The sequence below is a fragment of the Myxocyprinus asiaticus genome, chromosome 36, assembly GCF_019703515.2.
Source record: "Myxocyprinus asiaticus isolate MX2 ecotype Aquarium Trade chromosome 36, UBuf_Myxa_2, whole genome shotgun sequence".
In the NCBI taxonomy this organism is placed as follows: Eukaryota; Metazoa; Chordata; class Actinopteri; order Cypriniformes; family Catostomidae; genus Myxocyprinus; species Myxocyprinus asiaticus.
Window position 1 is genome coordinate 857,501 of NC_059379.1, and position 14,611 is coordinate 872,111.

At 41.1% G+C, this 14,611-nt stretch overlaps 1 protein-coding gene across 1 annotated transcript in view; it reads right to left on the bottom strand.

Moving 5' to 3' along the window:
• LOC127426641 (formin-2-like) overlaps positions 1-14,611 on the bottom strand; it is a 100,490-nt gene that overhangs the window by 36,493 nt on the left and 49,386 nt on the right. Inside the window, exons 9-14 of the mRNA XM_051673574.1 lie at positions 13,277-13,338; positions 3,580-3,671; positions 2,843-2,972; positions 2,114-2,260; positions 1,961-2,020; positions 1,706-1,826 (exon numbers count right to left, since the gene is read on the bottom strand). Coding sequence (XP_051529534.1) covers positions 1,706-1,826; positions 1,961-2,020; positions 2,114-2,260; positions 2,843-2,972; positions 3,580-3,671; positions 13,277-13,338 — 612 coding nt within the window. The remainder of the gene's footprint in view (positions 1-1,705; positions 1,827-1,960; positions 2,021-2,113; positions 2,261-2,842; positions 2,973-3,579; positions 3,672-13,276; positions 13,339-14,611) is intronic.

The window sequence follows — 14,611 nt, forward strand, 5'->3', positions numbered from 1 at the left end:
ACCCGCTTTCCTTCGGTCAGGCTGCGCGGATGACAGCCTACATTCCATGTTTCATTTGTTTACCTTTGTTTTCAGAACAACATGTGATGTAATCCAACCCAGCATGCAGGTACACCCTCCTTAAACCAGTCACACTCAAAATTACATTAAACGATTAAAAGAGAAAACAAATTTATTCAAAATCTAAATTAAACCTGGAAATAAAGTTTTAGGATTTTGCAGGTGTGATTAACTGAAAAGAGCTAAATAGTTGATCAGCTTGTGATGCGCATGCATGAGTCTCGTCACACTTTAATACTGTTTATCCTCCCATTCAGCTGATGAAAACACGCTGCGTGATCATGAGGAAGGATTACATCAAGATGCAGATTGGAACACAGGTGCGGAAAAACTTCTTATAAATAAAATAACCTGCTACTCAATCGCCATTGCTTGCATACTAGTGATTACATGATTACAATGACTATCATTTGTAATGAAAAATAATAAAAGCTGTATATCTTTTTTTTTGGGGACGTCGACACAGCTATTAACCAGGAAAATAAAAAAATGGCACTCCATGTCCAAAAGGTTGCCAACCCCTGATATATATATATATATATATATATATATATATATATATATATATATATATATATATATATATATATATATATACATATACACACACACACACTTTATTTTAAATTTAATTTCTATTTTATATTTATTAATTATTTAATATTTGTTATATATATTTAATTTATTTGTATTTAAAAAAATTATAATAATTTAATCATACTGAATTAACACGTTAAATCGACCGTATTAGTTCAGATAGTAAGTATAAAGGGTAAACAATATTAAACATTTCAGAGTAGCCCATAAACAGACAGGCTTCATAAATGCTCAAATGTGCTTGTAAAACAGACATTAACTTTTAATATTTCAAATGGTGCAAAAAATAAATATAAAAATAAAACTTTAAATCAGCCTTACCATAGTGCAAAATGTTACATTATGCCACATTTCAGTCTGATATATTGTTGACCAATATTAAAATGTAATAAACTTTCCAAAAAATATCCAATGAAAATAAACACGTATAGGCTGGTAATTATTTATAATAGGCTGGTCATCTCTATAGAGAATATATGAATATACAAAAGGCAAACATGGCTTGTTTTATTCTTAATATCAAACATCGCTCGAACAGAATTTTGGTAAGGGTGAGTAGTTTAAAAACCATTTATTTTGGCGCATGACACTGTGTTGAAAGCGTTTTCCTCACCAGTAGTGGTTAGAATGTCGGGCTGTCTAGCCGTTTGAGATGTTTGACGTCCCCCAAAGCGATTAGAGGTAAAACACTCAGTAGAGTTCAAACGGGTCACAAGTTTTGTGGTCTACGCCACGATTTCACTTCAGTTTCCCGCTGAAAGTCTGGCTGTTAGATGGTCCCCTTTGAGAGATGAACTGACTGACTAAACCATGAAACACGAATGCCCTCTTACTCATCACGTCTCTCCTGCACCGCCTAATGTCACATCACACCGTAAGAAATCACAGGATCTGTTTCCCTTTGATGAATCACTTTACACCAGAAAACACTAGAAATGTTCTTCACCAGAAGTCCAACATTTCCTTACGTTGACATTTCTGGTCATTCATTTTAAAGCTTGTTGAAACAGACTCATTTAAAAAGGTCAGAGTCGTGTGATCATTTTACCTCGCAGATCTTTCCGGAGCTTCAGCAGATCTTTAGTGAAGTCCTCAAACTTCATCTGTGATGCCTGAAACAGATCGTGAGGTTCTGGGAGAGGAAACACGCACGTTTCTCTGCCAGCGTCCTGAAACACAGTCATTTTCTCAAAACCAACACAGAGTAATTTCTCAACATTACAGAAGCGTTAGAGAGGAAGTGAACATTCTTCTGTGGAACACAAAAGATGTTTAAAAGAAAGTCACAATTAATGAATCTCACCTCATCAAAGTGTCTCAGGTAATACGACACGATGTATGACAGCAGACTTTTACTGTTGTCCTGGAGACAGAAAGAGAATACACTGATTAACATCTCAAATAACCACTTCATATGTGTTCATATAACGGTGACCTGTGTGTGTGTGTGTCTTACGCTGCTCTTGACATCCTTCAGTTTGGGCAGAATATCGAGTGTGAATCCATCTGCTTGACCTCGGGTGCGATTCCCTCCATTCATGAAATTCCCAAAAGCCAAAACTAAACCGAGAATCTTCAAGACGCTGGAACCACTCTGAAGATTCTAGAGAGAATTCAGAAAAACATCAGGACCAACTCTAACGCTCGTTTGTGATTGTGCACAGACGCGCGTGTCTGTCTGAGCGCAGGTGCGCGTGGTTGTGGGGAGACGTGAGCGCAGGTGCGCGTGGTTGTGGGGAGACGTGAGCGCAGGGGAGCGTGGTTGTGGGGAGACGTGAGCGCAGGGGAGCGTGGTTGTGGGGAGACGTGAGCGCAGGGGAGCGTGGTTGTGGGGAGACGTGCGCGCAGGGGAGCGTGGTTGTGGGGAGACGTGCGCGCAGGGGAGCGTGCGCGCGTTTGAGCGAATGTGCGCGGGCAGACGTGCCAGTGTGTTTGCGGGCAGACGTGCCAGTGTGTTTGCGGGCAGACGTGCCAGTGTGTTTGCGGGCAGACTTGTGTTCATGCGTGGGTTTGAGCGAGGTGCGCGTGGGTTTGAGCGAGGTGCGCGTGGGTGCATTTGAGCGCGAGCGCACGTGCGGGCAGACGTGTGTTCATGCGTGTTTGCGGGCAGACGCGTGTTCATGCGTGTTTGCGGGCAGATGTGCCGGTGTGTATGAAATATTTCAGAAATGTTTGTGCGCAGTACCTTGCAGACTCTCTGCAGAATGTGAAGTTTGCGCTGAACAGATGAAATACATTCGGAGAATGTCGACTGAAAGAGAATGCAGAAGACTCGACTGGAGAAATCAGGGATCTGTGAGAGCTGGTGGAGAAATCTGTAATCGTGAGAAAAACACAGTGTTCAAACTCAAACTGAGCATTGGAGAATCAGCTAACACTGTACTCAATCTGCGAGCAATGTGCTAAACTGTCAATCATTTGGGCTATCATTCATTACAGGAATAGTTCATCCTCATGCCATCTCAGACATGCGAACACAAATGAAGATTTTTTTGAGGAATGTATGAAGTGGGTTTTTTTTTTTATATACAAATAAATGCTCCAAAGGACTAAGGCAGCATAAAAGTAATCCAAAGGACTCCAGTCGTTTAATCAATGTCTTCTGATTACTTTGGGGGAGAAACAGACCAAAATGTAAGTCCTAGACCCCATTGACTAGCACTATAATCTTCGTTTGAATTCTGCAGAAGAAAGTCATGAGTCTGTGATGGCATAAGGGTGAATAAATGAAGTTTGGGTGAACTATTCTTTTAAGGACAGAAAAAATGACTGCCTGGTTTATACATGATATGACACAGATATGACTCCAATTACAGCAAACATTTCAACAGAGTAATCAAGAGTACCAGACGAAACATTAATTGTAACTCATTATCTTTCATACTGCAAAGTGTGAGTGTGTGTGTATTTTTCAATCCTCACTGTTCAGGTTTGTCCAGAGGTTTAGTTCCCTCTTTGTCTTTGGAGGATTTGACGTGTTTCTCGATTTTGTCCAGTTCATCTTGTTGAGCTCTCTGAAATCACAAAAACAAGTCCTGCTGTTCAGTGGCTTTCATACAGTAATCTAAAAGAAGAATAAGACTCTGTTAATGTAGATGTTCATAACACATATAGAAACAGGGCTGGATGATATGACTTCAAAAAATACTTATTATTATTCTTATTATTCCTGTAGCTCTAAATTGCCCAATAACTCAAGATCTCCTTGGTAAAAAGTTTTCAAATTTGGCACATTGATACAACAGGCCACGAGTAACCATCACACCAAAAATGGCCCACGTGAGCCTATAGGTGGCGCTACAGGCCACGCTCCAATTTGTCCATTTTCAAAGTGATGCTATTTCCACCCCATAAGTCCAAAATTTCTGAAACCTTGTATATATATGCCTCATTTCTCATGAGGAACAAAAAAGCCTCTAGAACCCATAAAGTCCGCCATGATGGATTTTCCTGTACAATACAAATGTGTCCAAAACTACAAAAATCTCCTCCTGAACCATAGCTCCAATTGACTTGAAATTCGGTATGTATGTGTAGGATACATGTCTTTCAATTTGATATCTAGCAAAAATGAATACGATACAAAATGGCTGAAAGGTGCACATTTAATGTAAATGTCCACATTGTCACAATATCCATGTCCAAAAAAATCTAATGCATTTTGACTAATGTTTTTTCCAACCTAACAGGCTTCAAGATGACATCACTCTGAAGTACTGTGCTAAATTTCACCTTGACATGTCAAAAGATGACAGAATTACAGTTTACTATTATTTAATCGCTAACGCTAAAATAATGCTTTACAAATCCGCTAGTCATAAAACCGATACTTTGATTCAATCATCAGTTCATATGAAGACTCTTGAAATGTTTAATACCAAATTAATGAAATGTTGTGAACATGTGTGAAGTACATGACTTTGCAGTTTTGAGGAGGAATCCACATTGCTGCTTGCAACTTTAATTTATAAATAAAATTGGAGTGGTGTGAATCTTAACTAAAGAAGTTTACATTTTTAAAAGTTTAAATTTATTAAAAGTAAAATAGTAATTAAAATAAGGTTGTAAAGAGAATGCAAGGAAAAAAAAAAAGTTAAGAAAATGCAATCATTTATTTTCATTTTGTAGCCTCAGCTCTGTATTTATTTCAGAAAATCATGCTTTCATATTGTTGATGTTACACTTTTTTCCAAGTATTTTCTGCTTATTTATTAAATCTTTTTGTATAAAATGAAAAAACACTGAAAGTGCTTGGTAGAGTGATAACTGGGCACAAATGTTGCTATGGTGGTGCAGACGCGGAGCAGGTTTCTTTCCAAGTGAATTCGGGTGCGAGAGAGGAGCGGAATATCTCATCTGGCCGTCCTAATAGCAGTCACACTATACGACTTCGATGATAAATTTCAGACACTGCCAGAAATTCGTCGGAGGCTGAAGATCATCGCAAAGGCTGTTAATCGGCCGTCTGTGAACATGTCACACTGAACGTTGTAAGACTGCCGATTTTGCCCTTCGATGACAGAAATCCTTTAGGATTCCCAAAAGTTGTCTCAGACGTCAGAATCGTGGCCAGAATCGTACAGAGCGCATCCGAGCTTTAGATTGCACAAACAAATAACAAGAACTTTCTCAAAACTCAGTTTCATCCTGATTGGCTGGCTTTACGTGATGCGTGTCTGCAGGGGTGGACTGGGAAGAGAAACTAGCCCAAAAGTTGAGCGGGGTGGGGGGGTTGTCGCTGTCCTTTTCTGCATATCGCTGCCCCCTTTGGCATATCGCGGCGGCGTTTTGTGGCCCATTCTGCATAACGGGGTGGCTCATTTCAGCTTGTTTTGCGGCCGGCCCACCGGGTTCTCCTGATGGCCAGTACGCCCCTGATCGGCCCCAAAGTGCGTCGGCCCACCGGGAAAATGCCCGGTATGCCAGATTACCAATCCAGCCCTGCGTGTCTGTCAGTGTGGACAGGTTTATATCAGTCAGACAGAAAACCAGTCATGTTTATAATATACCAGACAGCGACACCGAGACCTATCGAGGGAAAACACTGCAAAAAATTCATTTTCTCACGGAGTAGTTTTGTCTTGTTTGTCCAATAAAAATATCAAAACAATGTGAAGATACATTTACTAGTTTTCAGAGAAATCTGACAAACTGTAGCAATGTTTATGCTCATTAAAAAGAAAACTATTTGCCAGTGGGGTGAGAAATAAACCTGATTCAAATGGAAAACAAGTTTACTTTTCGTACCACACTGGCAAATTGTTTAGATATTTTTACCAGAAAATAAGACAGAGTCGAAAAACTATATTTTTTTGCAGTAGACTAGTCACAGAATTTGACAAAGTTTACAAGGTTCGTAGCCTTACATCGTCAAAAGATACTAAGTTTAGTTTGAGCAAGAAAATGTAATAAACTGTATATTTATTTTTCTAAGTAACGCCTGTGAAAACAAATAATCGTCTTCACACATTAACAGATACTGCTGTTTCATTATTTAAAAATAGCATGATAATTGACCTTTAATTGCAATCTATTATTCAGCCCCTCCAGGATTTTGCCAATTCAACCAATCTTCCGCATTATTTGCGGTAGCTTGCAATTGATCATTTCCGCAAACTAACAGCAGAAAACGTAAATCGCATCGCTTAACTTCACGTTTGACAGTGGCAAAACAGATAAAGCTTGAAGCAACATATCCAAATGCACAGCTGCCGTTGTATCATCGCCATAGTAACGGTGTAAGTGTCTCCGCCTCATCTCCTCCACGTTTTGCATTCACTATCAAAATCCTTGTCTAAACTTCCACGGGACCGCAGACATAACAGCTAGCACTTAATCTTCACCCTGAGTGCTACGAATGAGACACAAAATCCACGTTTATACACAGAAACCCAAACATTCACTTAAACCCCCATTAGTTGTGTAGTTAAATGTGGTTAGAACTTAAAGTGCTTGATACAGTAACATTTTTTAAAAACACTTGGATTTTAAATTTGTACATGAATGCTAAAATATATTAACTCTAATTGTATTTGCTTGTATATGGCTATATATCAGATTTCAATATCAGACAAAGTAATTAATTACTGATCCTCATTTGTGTTTTTAGTTTACAGATTTATTGCACGTCTATTTTAACTTTAGAAATGTTATACAAAAATAATTAAGGGTCTTCCAATACCCACAGGTTTCAAATAAATATATGGTATTTTTGTGTGTAATTATAATTGTTTTTCTTTTGCTTGCTAACTGCATATTTGGTTACTGTGCAGAAAAATATTAACATGTAATTTCATGTACAATGTCATTAACACAATTACAAAGGTACATAATGATGATTTGTGAGTTTTCACTGCAAAAAAATAAAAGAAAAATAATTGTGCCTTTAAACCCTCCAAAAATTGGCCCCATTGACTTCCATTGCAAGTTTCTCACTGCAACACAGATTTGTGCTTTTTTTTTTTTTAAAGAAAAGGACGGACGAGTCAAATTTATTTATTTATTTTGCTGTCGATTAAACAACTTTTATTGAACCCGTAATATTCCTTTAAACATCACATAAAACAAGTGAACTGTGATTAGTCCCTTGACATGTCAGTCAGATGGTCTCTTCCTGTGTAAGTGGGGGGTTCTTGGGCAGAATAAGGTGTTAAAATAAACCAGACTTCATGCTGATTGTCAAAATCAACTCCAGCATATTTTACTCCAATCTGCACAATGTTGTTCGCGTTTCACACACACGACTATTTGGGTTCGTTTGTCGGGAGAACAGAGTAATCAAAGTCGTTAGTCCAATAAAAGCAGCGTAAAGCGCCACCGTCTCACAGGTTTACTTCTCTCTCAGCTAAAGAACAGAATCAGTGTTTGAAGGAGCAAATTATGGAAAATGTGGTTTTGTGAAAATGTGTCAAACTGCCAGACTGGACTGACAGACTTATCGACATGAACTACGGCAAGAAAAACACGAGATTAAGTTGTCCTGCAGGGTTTGTGCTCCAGACATGAGTGATCCCTCAAATCATGCATGTTGTGCTGTTACCAAGAGATTGCCATTTTCACCTGGGGCAGGATGATAAAACAGGTGAAAAACTATACATACTATAGTAAATTTATGTAAGAGCAGTGAAGCTCTCTCTGTATGCCTGAAGCGTTTTAACGGTTTATATTTCATCATGGTGACATGTGACTGTGTGTTAGTGTTTTACTCACATCCTGCAGGAATGTAATATCAGTAATTACACTCTCATTTTGATCTAACGCCAAGACATTTAGTCTGAATCACCATACAAGAGATTAAAGCGCAACTCTGTTTTTCACAACAGCAGGATGTTTGGAGTATCTGGAGTCAATGTCTGCTAAACTTCACATGCACCATCCTGAAACGCATTAATATTAAAACAAATGTGGAAACCGCGTCGCTGCAGGAATGTGCCCTGAATGCTGTAAAACTATGTGTGCTGAAAACTGCCAACTTTTGAACGTCGTTTCATCTGAAGGCAGATGGTGAGCGATTGGTCACATGCATTAAAACAAAAAATACAGCTATTGTTTTAAGATGAGAGCTGCCAAAAAGACGCTGACTACCACCCCTGGAATTTGCTAGTTTGAATCCCAGGGTGTGCTGAGTGACTCCAGCTAGGTCTCCTAAGCAACCAAATTGGCCCGGTTGCTAGGGAGGGTAGAGTCACATGGGGTAACCTCCTCGTGGTCGCTATAATGTGGTTCTCGCTCTCGATGGGGCGTGTGGTGAGTTGTGCGTGGATGCCGCGGAGAATAGCGTGAAGCCTCCACACGTCCTACGTCTCCGCGGTAACGCGCTCAAGCCAGGTGATAAGATGTGCGGACTGACAGTCTCAGACGCGGAGGCAACTGAGATTCGTCCTCCGCCACCCGGATTGAGGCGAGTCACTACGCCACCACGAGGACTTGGAGCGCATTGGGAACTGGGGAGTATAATATATTAATATATTAGCATAATATTAAATAGGCTAAGTAGAAAATTGTGTGTATTGAAACTGTTGTAATAATGAATGTTTTTAAAGTGTTTAGGCTACTAATGTATTCATAAACACTATATTTTCAGAAAGACTAGCTACACTGACCGACCCGCAGAAATAAGGGGCACTTGTTTTGTAAACTGGCATTTGGTGATTTGGAAACTGTTTTCTTAAGTCCGATGATCATTATTATTGATTTCATTTGTATGACTATTAAAGTTCCTCAGTATCTTTATTCATGTGTAAATTAATGTCCGACCGCTTCATAAGCGATGCATAAACGTTGTTGTCAAGTGGCACCTGTTACTTTTCTCAGCGCTGTTGACGATGCACCAATCACAATTGTTTGTGATTACAGCATAATTCTTTTATTTTCTGGAGATTAAACAGGGAGATTTTCATTTGTATCTTGGGTCCAATCTTTGAAATTAACAGATTTAAACGAGCATACTTTTGGCGTACAAATGTTTCCTTTCAAAGTCAAAAAAGCATTCTGAGTTTTGCAAGTGGCCCAATGGAGGATTCTGCTTTTATGGCCCGGTAAGCACCCTTTTGAGAAAGACACCTTTGAACTTGAACGACTGTGTCAAGGATGGGAGTAAATTATAAGTGCAGGATTTTAATATGCTAGAACAACTGCACAGGAGAACTGATTGCAATCAAAATTAAGAATTTTAGTTGTGGTCAGTTGGGCTGCACAATATATCGATTTTCGCGATATATCGCTGATGAACTTGCGGTATCATTTAATGTATTCATCAGTAAAGTTTATAAAGACAGTAAAAAATACTTGGCATTCCTCTGGTATAGGTGTGTCGTGCGAGTTGAGCAAGCAGCTCATTAAAATGAGTCGGCCTACGTCAGCAAATAATGTCTGAACCAATACTGTATTTTATATGTATTTTTATTTTGCACACTGGTGTAGATAGGAAAAGCATGCATTGTAAATAAAATACAACACAATTAGGCCATTGTTATCAAAATAGTAATTAGTTGTAACCCTAAAGCCTTTCTTAACAAGGCCTACTTTTTCAGATTAAAATGTAACTACTTAAGAGCAATCTGAGAAAAGATTATAGTGGGGAAAATGTAAAGATGATGTTATTTTGCATAGTTTTGCCTACCATTTGTACCTTGCATTTAATTTTTTCTTAATGCAGATCTATTTAAAAACAGTCGACTTATTTTGACACATTAATCTTAATCACATCTCATATTATATAAGTTTATTGCATATCGCATTTTCCCACCATATCGTGCAGCCCTAGTGCTCAGTATCGGTTTATTTTAAAAAAAACATACACAGACACACAGACACACACTTTAAAATGGTGGGGTAGAGAAATAAGACATGACACTTGTTATATGAGGTAATAATGTTATTTTCCCTTTATTACCAGACTGACTTTCTCACAATCTCTTAATACCAACATTTTGAATATTATTCTCTTTGTAATGTGTCCCTACCAACTTTCAAATCACACCTACGGCCTTGAGTTCAACTATGGGTACTGTAGTAAAATCGTGGTTGATTTTCATAACGGATGGATTATGGTATTGCGAGGGAACGCATTAGAAAATAAATTTCCCTCCCTGTCCTCTAAGGAAGGGGCTCTGTAAAACCACGAGCTGTCACGGATGGTTGCGTGTCTCATTGAAGTGTTCAAAGAAAAGGTTTGGTTTGTGTAATGAGTTTGAGTGAAGGGTCACTGATTTTTCTCTTCCTTCCTGTATGGACTTAAATTTGCTGCACTGACTGACAATCATTACTGCCCATCTGAGTCTCTCTGTCTGTCTGTCTGTCTGTCTCTCTCCCTCTCCGTCTGTCTCTCTCCCTCTCCGTCTGTCTGTCCGCCTCTCTCTCCCTCTCCCTCTGTCTGTCCGTCTCTCTCTCCCTCTCCCTCTGTCTGTCCGTCTCTCTCTCCCTCTGTCTGTCCGTCTCCCTCTCCCTCTGTCTGTCCGTCTCCCTCTCCCTCTGTCTGTCCGTCTCCCTCTCCCTCTGTCTGTCCGTCTCCCTCTCCCTCTGTCTGTCCGTCTCCCTCTCCCTCTGTCTGTCCGTCTCTCTCTCCCTCTCCCTCTGTCTGTCCGTCTCTCTCTCCCTCTCCCTCTGTCTGTCCGTCTCCCTCTCCCTCTGTCTGTCCGTCTCCCTCTCCCTCTGTCTGTCCGTCTCTCTCTCCCTCTGTCTGTCTGTCTGTCTGTCTCTCTCTGTCTCTGTCTGTCTGTCTGTCTGCCTCTCTCTCGCAGTCTGCTCTCTCTCTCTCTCTCTCCCTCTCCGTCTGTCTGTCTGTCTGTCTGCCTCTCTCTCGCAGTCTGCTCTCTCTCTCTCTCCGTCTGTCCGTCTCTCTCTCCCTCTCCCTCTGTCTGTCCGTCTCTCTCTCCCTCTCCCTCTGTCTGTCCGTCCGTCTCCCTCTCCCTCTCCCTCTGTCTGTCCCTCTCCCTCTCCCTCTCCCTCTGTCTGTCCCTCTCCCTCTCCCTCTGTCTGTCCGTCTCTCTCTCCCTCTCCCTCTGTCTGTCCCTCTCCCTCTCCCTCTGTCTGTCCCTCTCCCTCTCCCTCTGTCTGTCCGTCTCCCTCTCCCTCTCCCTCTGTCTGTCCGTCTCCCTCTCCCTCTCCCTCTGTCTGTCCGTCTCCCTCTCCCTCTGTCTGTCCGTCTCCCTCTCCCTCTGTCTGTCCGTCTCTCTCTCCCTCTGTCTGTCCGTCTCTCTCTCCCTCTGTCTGTCCGTCTCTCTCTCCCTCTGTCTGTCCGTCTCTCTCTCCCTCTGTCTGTCCGTCTCTCTCTCCCTCTGTCTGTCCGTCTCTCTCTCCCTCTGTCTGTCCGTCTCTCTCTCCCTCTGTCTGTCCGTCTCTCTCTGTCTCTCTGTCTGTCTGTCTCTCTCTGTCTCTCTGTCTGTCTGCCTCTGTTGAGGGTGAAACATTACAATGTTTGTGTCTGGCTCGCTCTGTAATTATGGAGTCCAGACCTGTTCAAACGGCAGAAAAAGAAAAACATACAAAGTCTCTCGCAGTGCAGCAATCAGGCTGCTTTAATGCACCTTATGATCGCGCTAATGTGTTTTATGAGTGCGAGTTTGCCATCTGACCCATCGTTCCTGTATACATCAAACCGCCCATCTTAAAGCCACCGGTGGCTCGCTGACGTATCTGTATATTGTCTTTTTATATCTGCGTTTGAAGGTGCTCATGGCCTGAAAGCTGCTTCATATTAAAAGTATTTACACTTAAAAACGCAGTAAATGGGATGCAGAGCGAGGCCGTATGGAGGCGGCGGTCAGCTAATCACCGCGTGTGAAGTGCTGTGTGTACATCGATCGAGCGGGACGGCTATGATTGATTGCATGATGACGCTTAATGGAGACGAGAACTTTTCCAGAGTTTATATTCACGCTTGTCGCTGCGCATGGCGCTGTGCAAAATGAAAGTGTTTTAAGCTCATTTTTCTCTGTTGTCCCCGTGAAAGCAGTTTTCTGCCTTCGATCACCTTCCTGAAGGCCCAAAAATGTTTGTGCGTCTGTGTTTCGGTGGTGTTTGATGTCGGGTGAATTGTTTGATTTTTCAGTTTTGCTCGAAGGGAAACTCACAGTCTGTTTGTCGTAGTCTGATTCTCATACCCGCGCAAGGAAATCTTTTTCTCGTATTTTAAAGATTTGTTGTGCTTAAGACACTTTCACTATGATTGGCAGATCTTTACGCCATTTTAATTAGAAAATGCATGCTGGGGGCCTGGGTAGCTCAGTGGTAAAGACGCAGGCTATCACCCCTGGATTTCGCTAGTTCGCCACTTTGAATCCCAGGGCGTGCTGAGTGACTCCAACCAGGTCTCCTAAGCAACCAAATTGGCCTGGTTGCTAGGGAGGGTAGAGTCACATGGGGTAAACTCCTCGTGGTCGCTATAATGTGGTTTGTTCTCAGTGGTGCACGTGGTGAGTTGAGCGTGGATGCCGTGAAGCCTCCACACGCGCTACGTCTCCGCGGTAACGCGCTCAACAAGCTACGTGATAAGATGCGCGGGTTGACGGTCTCAGACGAGGCGGCAACTGAGATTCGTCCTCCACCACCCGGATTGAGGCGAGTCACTACGCCACCACGAGGACTTAAAGCACATTGGGAATTGAGGAGGGGAATCCCCCCCCCCCCAAAAAAAAACTACACAATATATTTTTTGAAGATAATGTGAGTGGTGTTTTCCTGTGCATTTCACTCATAACAATGCCAGGGTGTTGCTATGTGGTTGCTAATGTGTGGATGGTGTTTTCTAGAGCGTTGTTGGGTGGTTGCTAGGGCGTTCTTGGTGGTTGTTTACTGACTCAATTCAAAAGAGTGTCTGTGATATTCTGCTCTCTAGAAATGACTCGAGTCCCTCCTTTGATGCAAGTCTATGGGATTTTTTTTCAACTGTGTTATAATCCATCTGGAGATCGCATTTTATCAAATGCACAACTGATGTGTGTAATCAGTAGTTTGATATGATAAAGGAAACACTTTATATAAAAAAAATACAAAAATAAAAAAAGACCTTTGTGGTGCTCCTGACCTATTCCTCCATAAAACCTTCAAAAAACAATGGAATGATGGGACATGAGCTGCAGAAATGAGGAAAATGTGGAGGACATCAAATTTCACTTACATTCTCATAAAGCGCCTGTAACGTCTCTAGATCAACCACCGTGTTGTCAAGATTCAGGATCGCTGGAGACACAAATCATCAGCTGTTATAATCAAACTCATTACATAAAAAAATAAATGCACAAAACTCTCAGCTGAACTATTAAAAAAAAATAAAAAAAAAAAAACACCTTATCTGTGTAGAATCAACATGATCAACAACGGAGTGCTTATATTATAATATTTAAGTCCTTTTTTACTATTAATCTCCACTTTCACTTTCACATTCTTTTGTTTTTGATGATTCGCATTCTTCGTGCATATGCCACCTACTGGGCAGGGAGGACAACTTTTGATAAACTGACTCAAATATCGATCTGTTTCTCACCACACCTATCATATCACTTCTGAAGACATGGATTATACCATGAGTCGAATTGATTACTTTTATGCTGCATTTGTGTGCTTTTTGGAACTTCAAAGTTCTGGTCACCTTTCACTTGCATTGTATGGACTTACAGAGCTGAAATATTCTTCTAAATATCTTCATTTGTGTTCTGCAGAAGAAAGAAAGTCGTACACATCTGAGATGGTATGAGGGTGAGTAAATGATGAGAGAATTTCCATTTTTGGGTGAACTATCCCTTTAAGAAAATTTGCCATGGTTTTACTACAGTAACCAAATTTTAACCATGATCATCCTAGTAAAACCATAGTAATAATACAGGAAGACCTGTATAATAAAATAGTAATATAGTAACACCATGGTTAATTTGTGGTGCAAGTATGCTTTTTAAAACTGTGAGTGACCCAACCCGTGAAATTTAGCTTGTGTAATTCTGCAAGAGTATTAATGAGTGTATGTGTGTGAGATTAAAAGCCGCTCTAAAATGCGACACAGAGACGCCAGATCTGTGGATCAGAAATCTAAAATTCTCAAAAAATGGTGAGAAAGAAAAAGAGTGAGATTAAAATGAGACAGTGAGACGACTGCTGGTTCGAGGCAGTACCAGGACACACACACACACACATACACACTTCTGCTCCGTTAAACTCTCAAACCTCACTCGTTCCCACCCGCCGCTCTAAGCCGCTTTAACACCCCGCGATGAGTCTGGGGCAATTAACCACATCAGCTGCCCCGCCTCGAGCCCCCAGCATCAGGACTGACGATTTATTACACCTCTGAAAATAACTTAAGCAACTTAACACACAGGGTCCACTGACCTTTGACCTGCAGAGCGCTCTCTCTCTCTCTCTGTGCTCGACCAAATCAACATTTCACAAGGATTAAAACTAAAAGTCTCACATTTCCCATAAACTTCCCCTGTAAGTCATTGATTAGTGCATGCTTAAG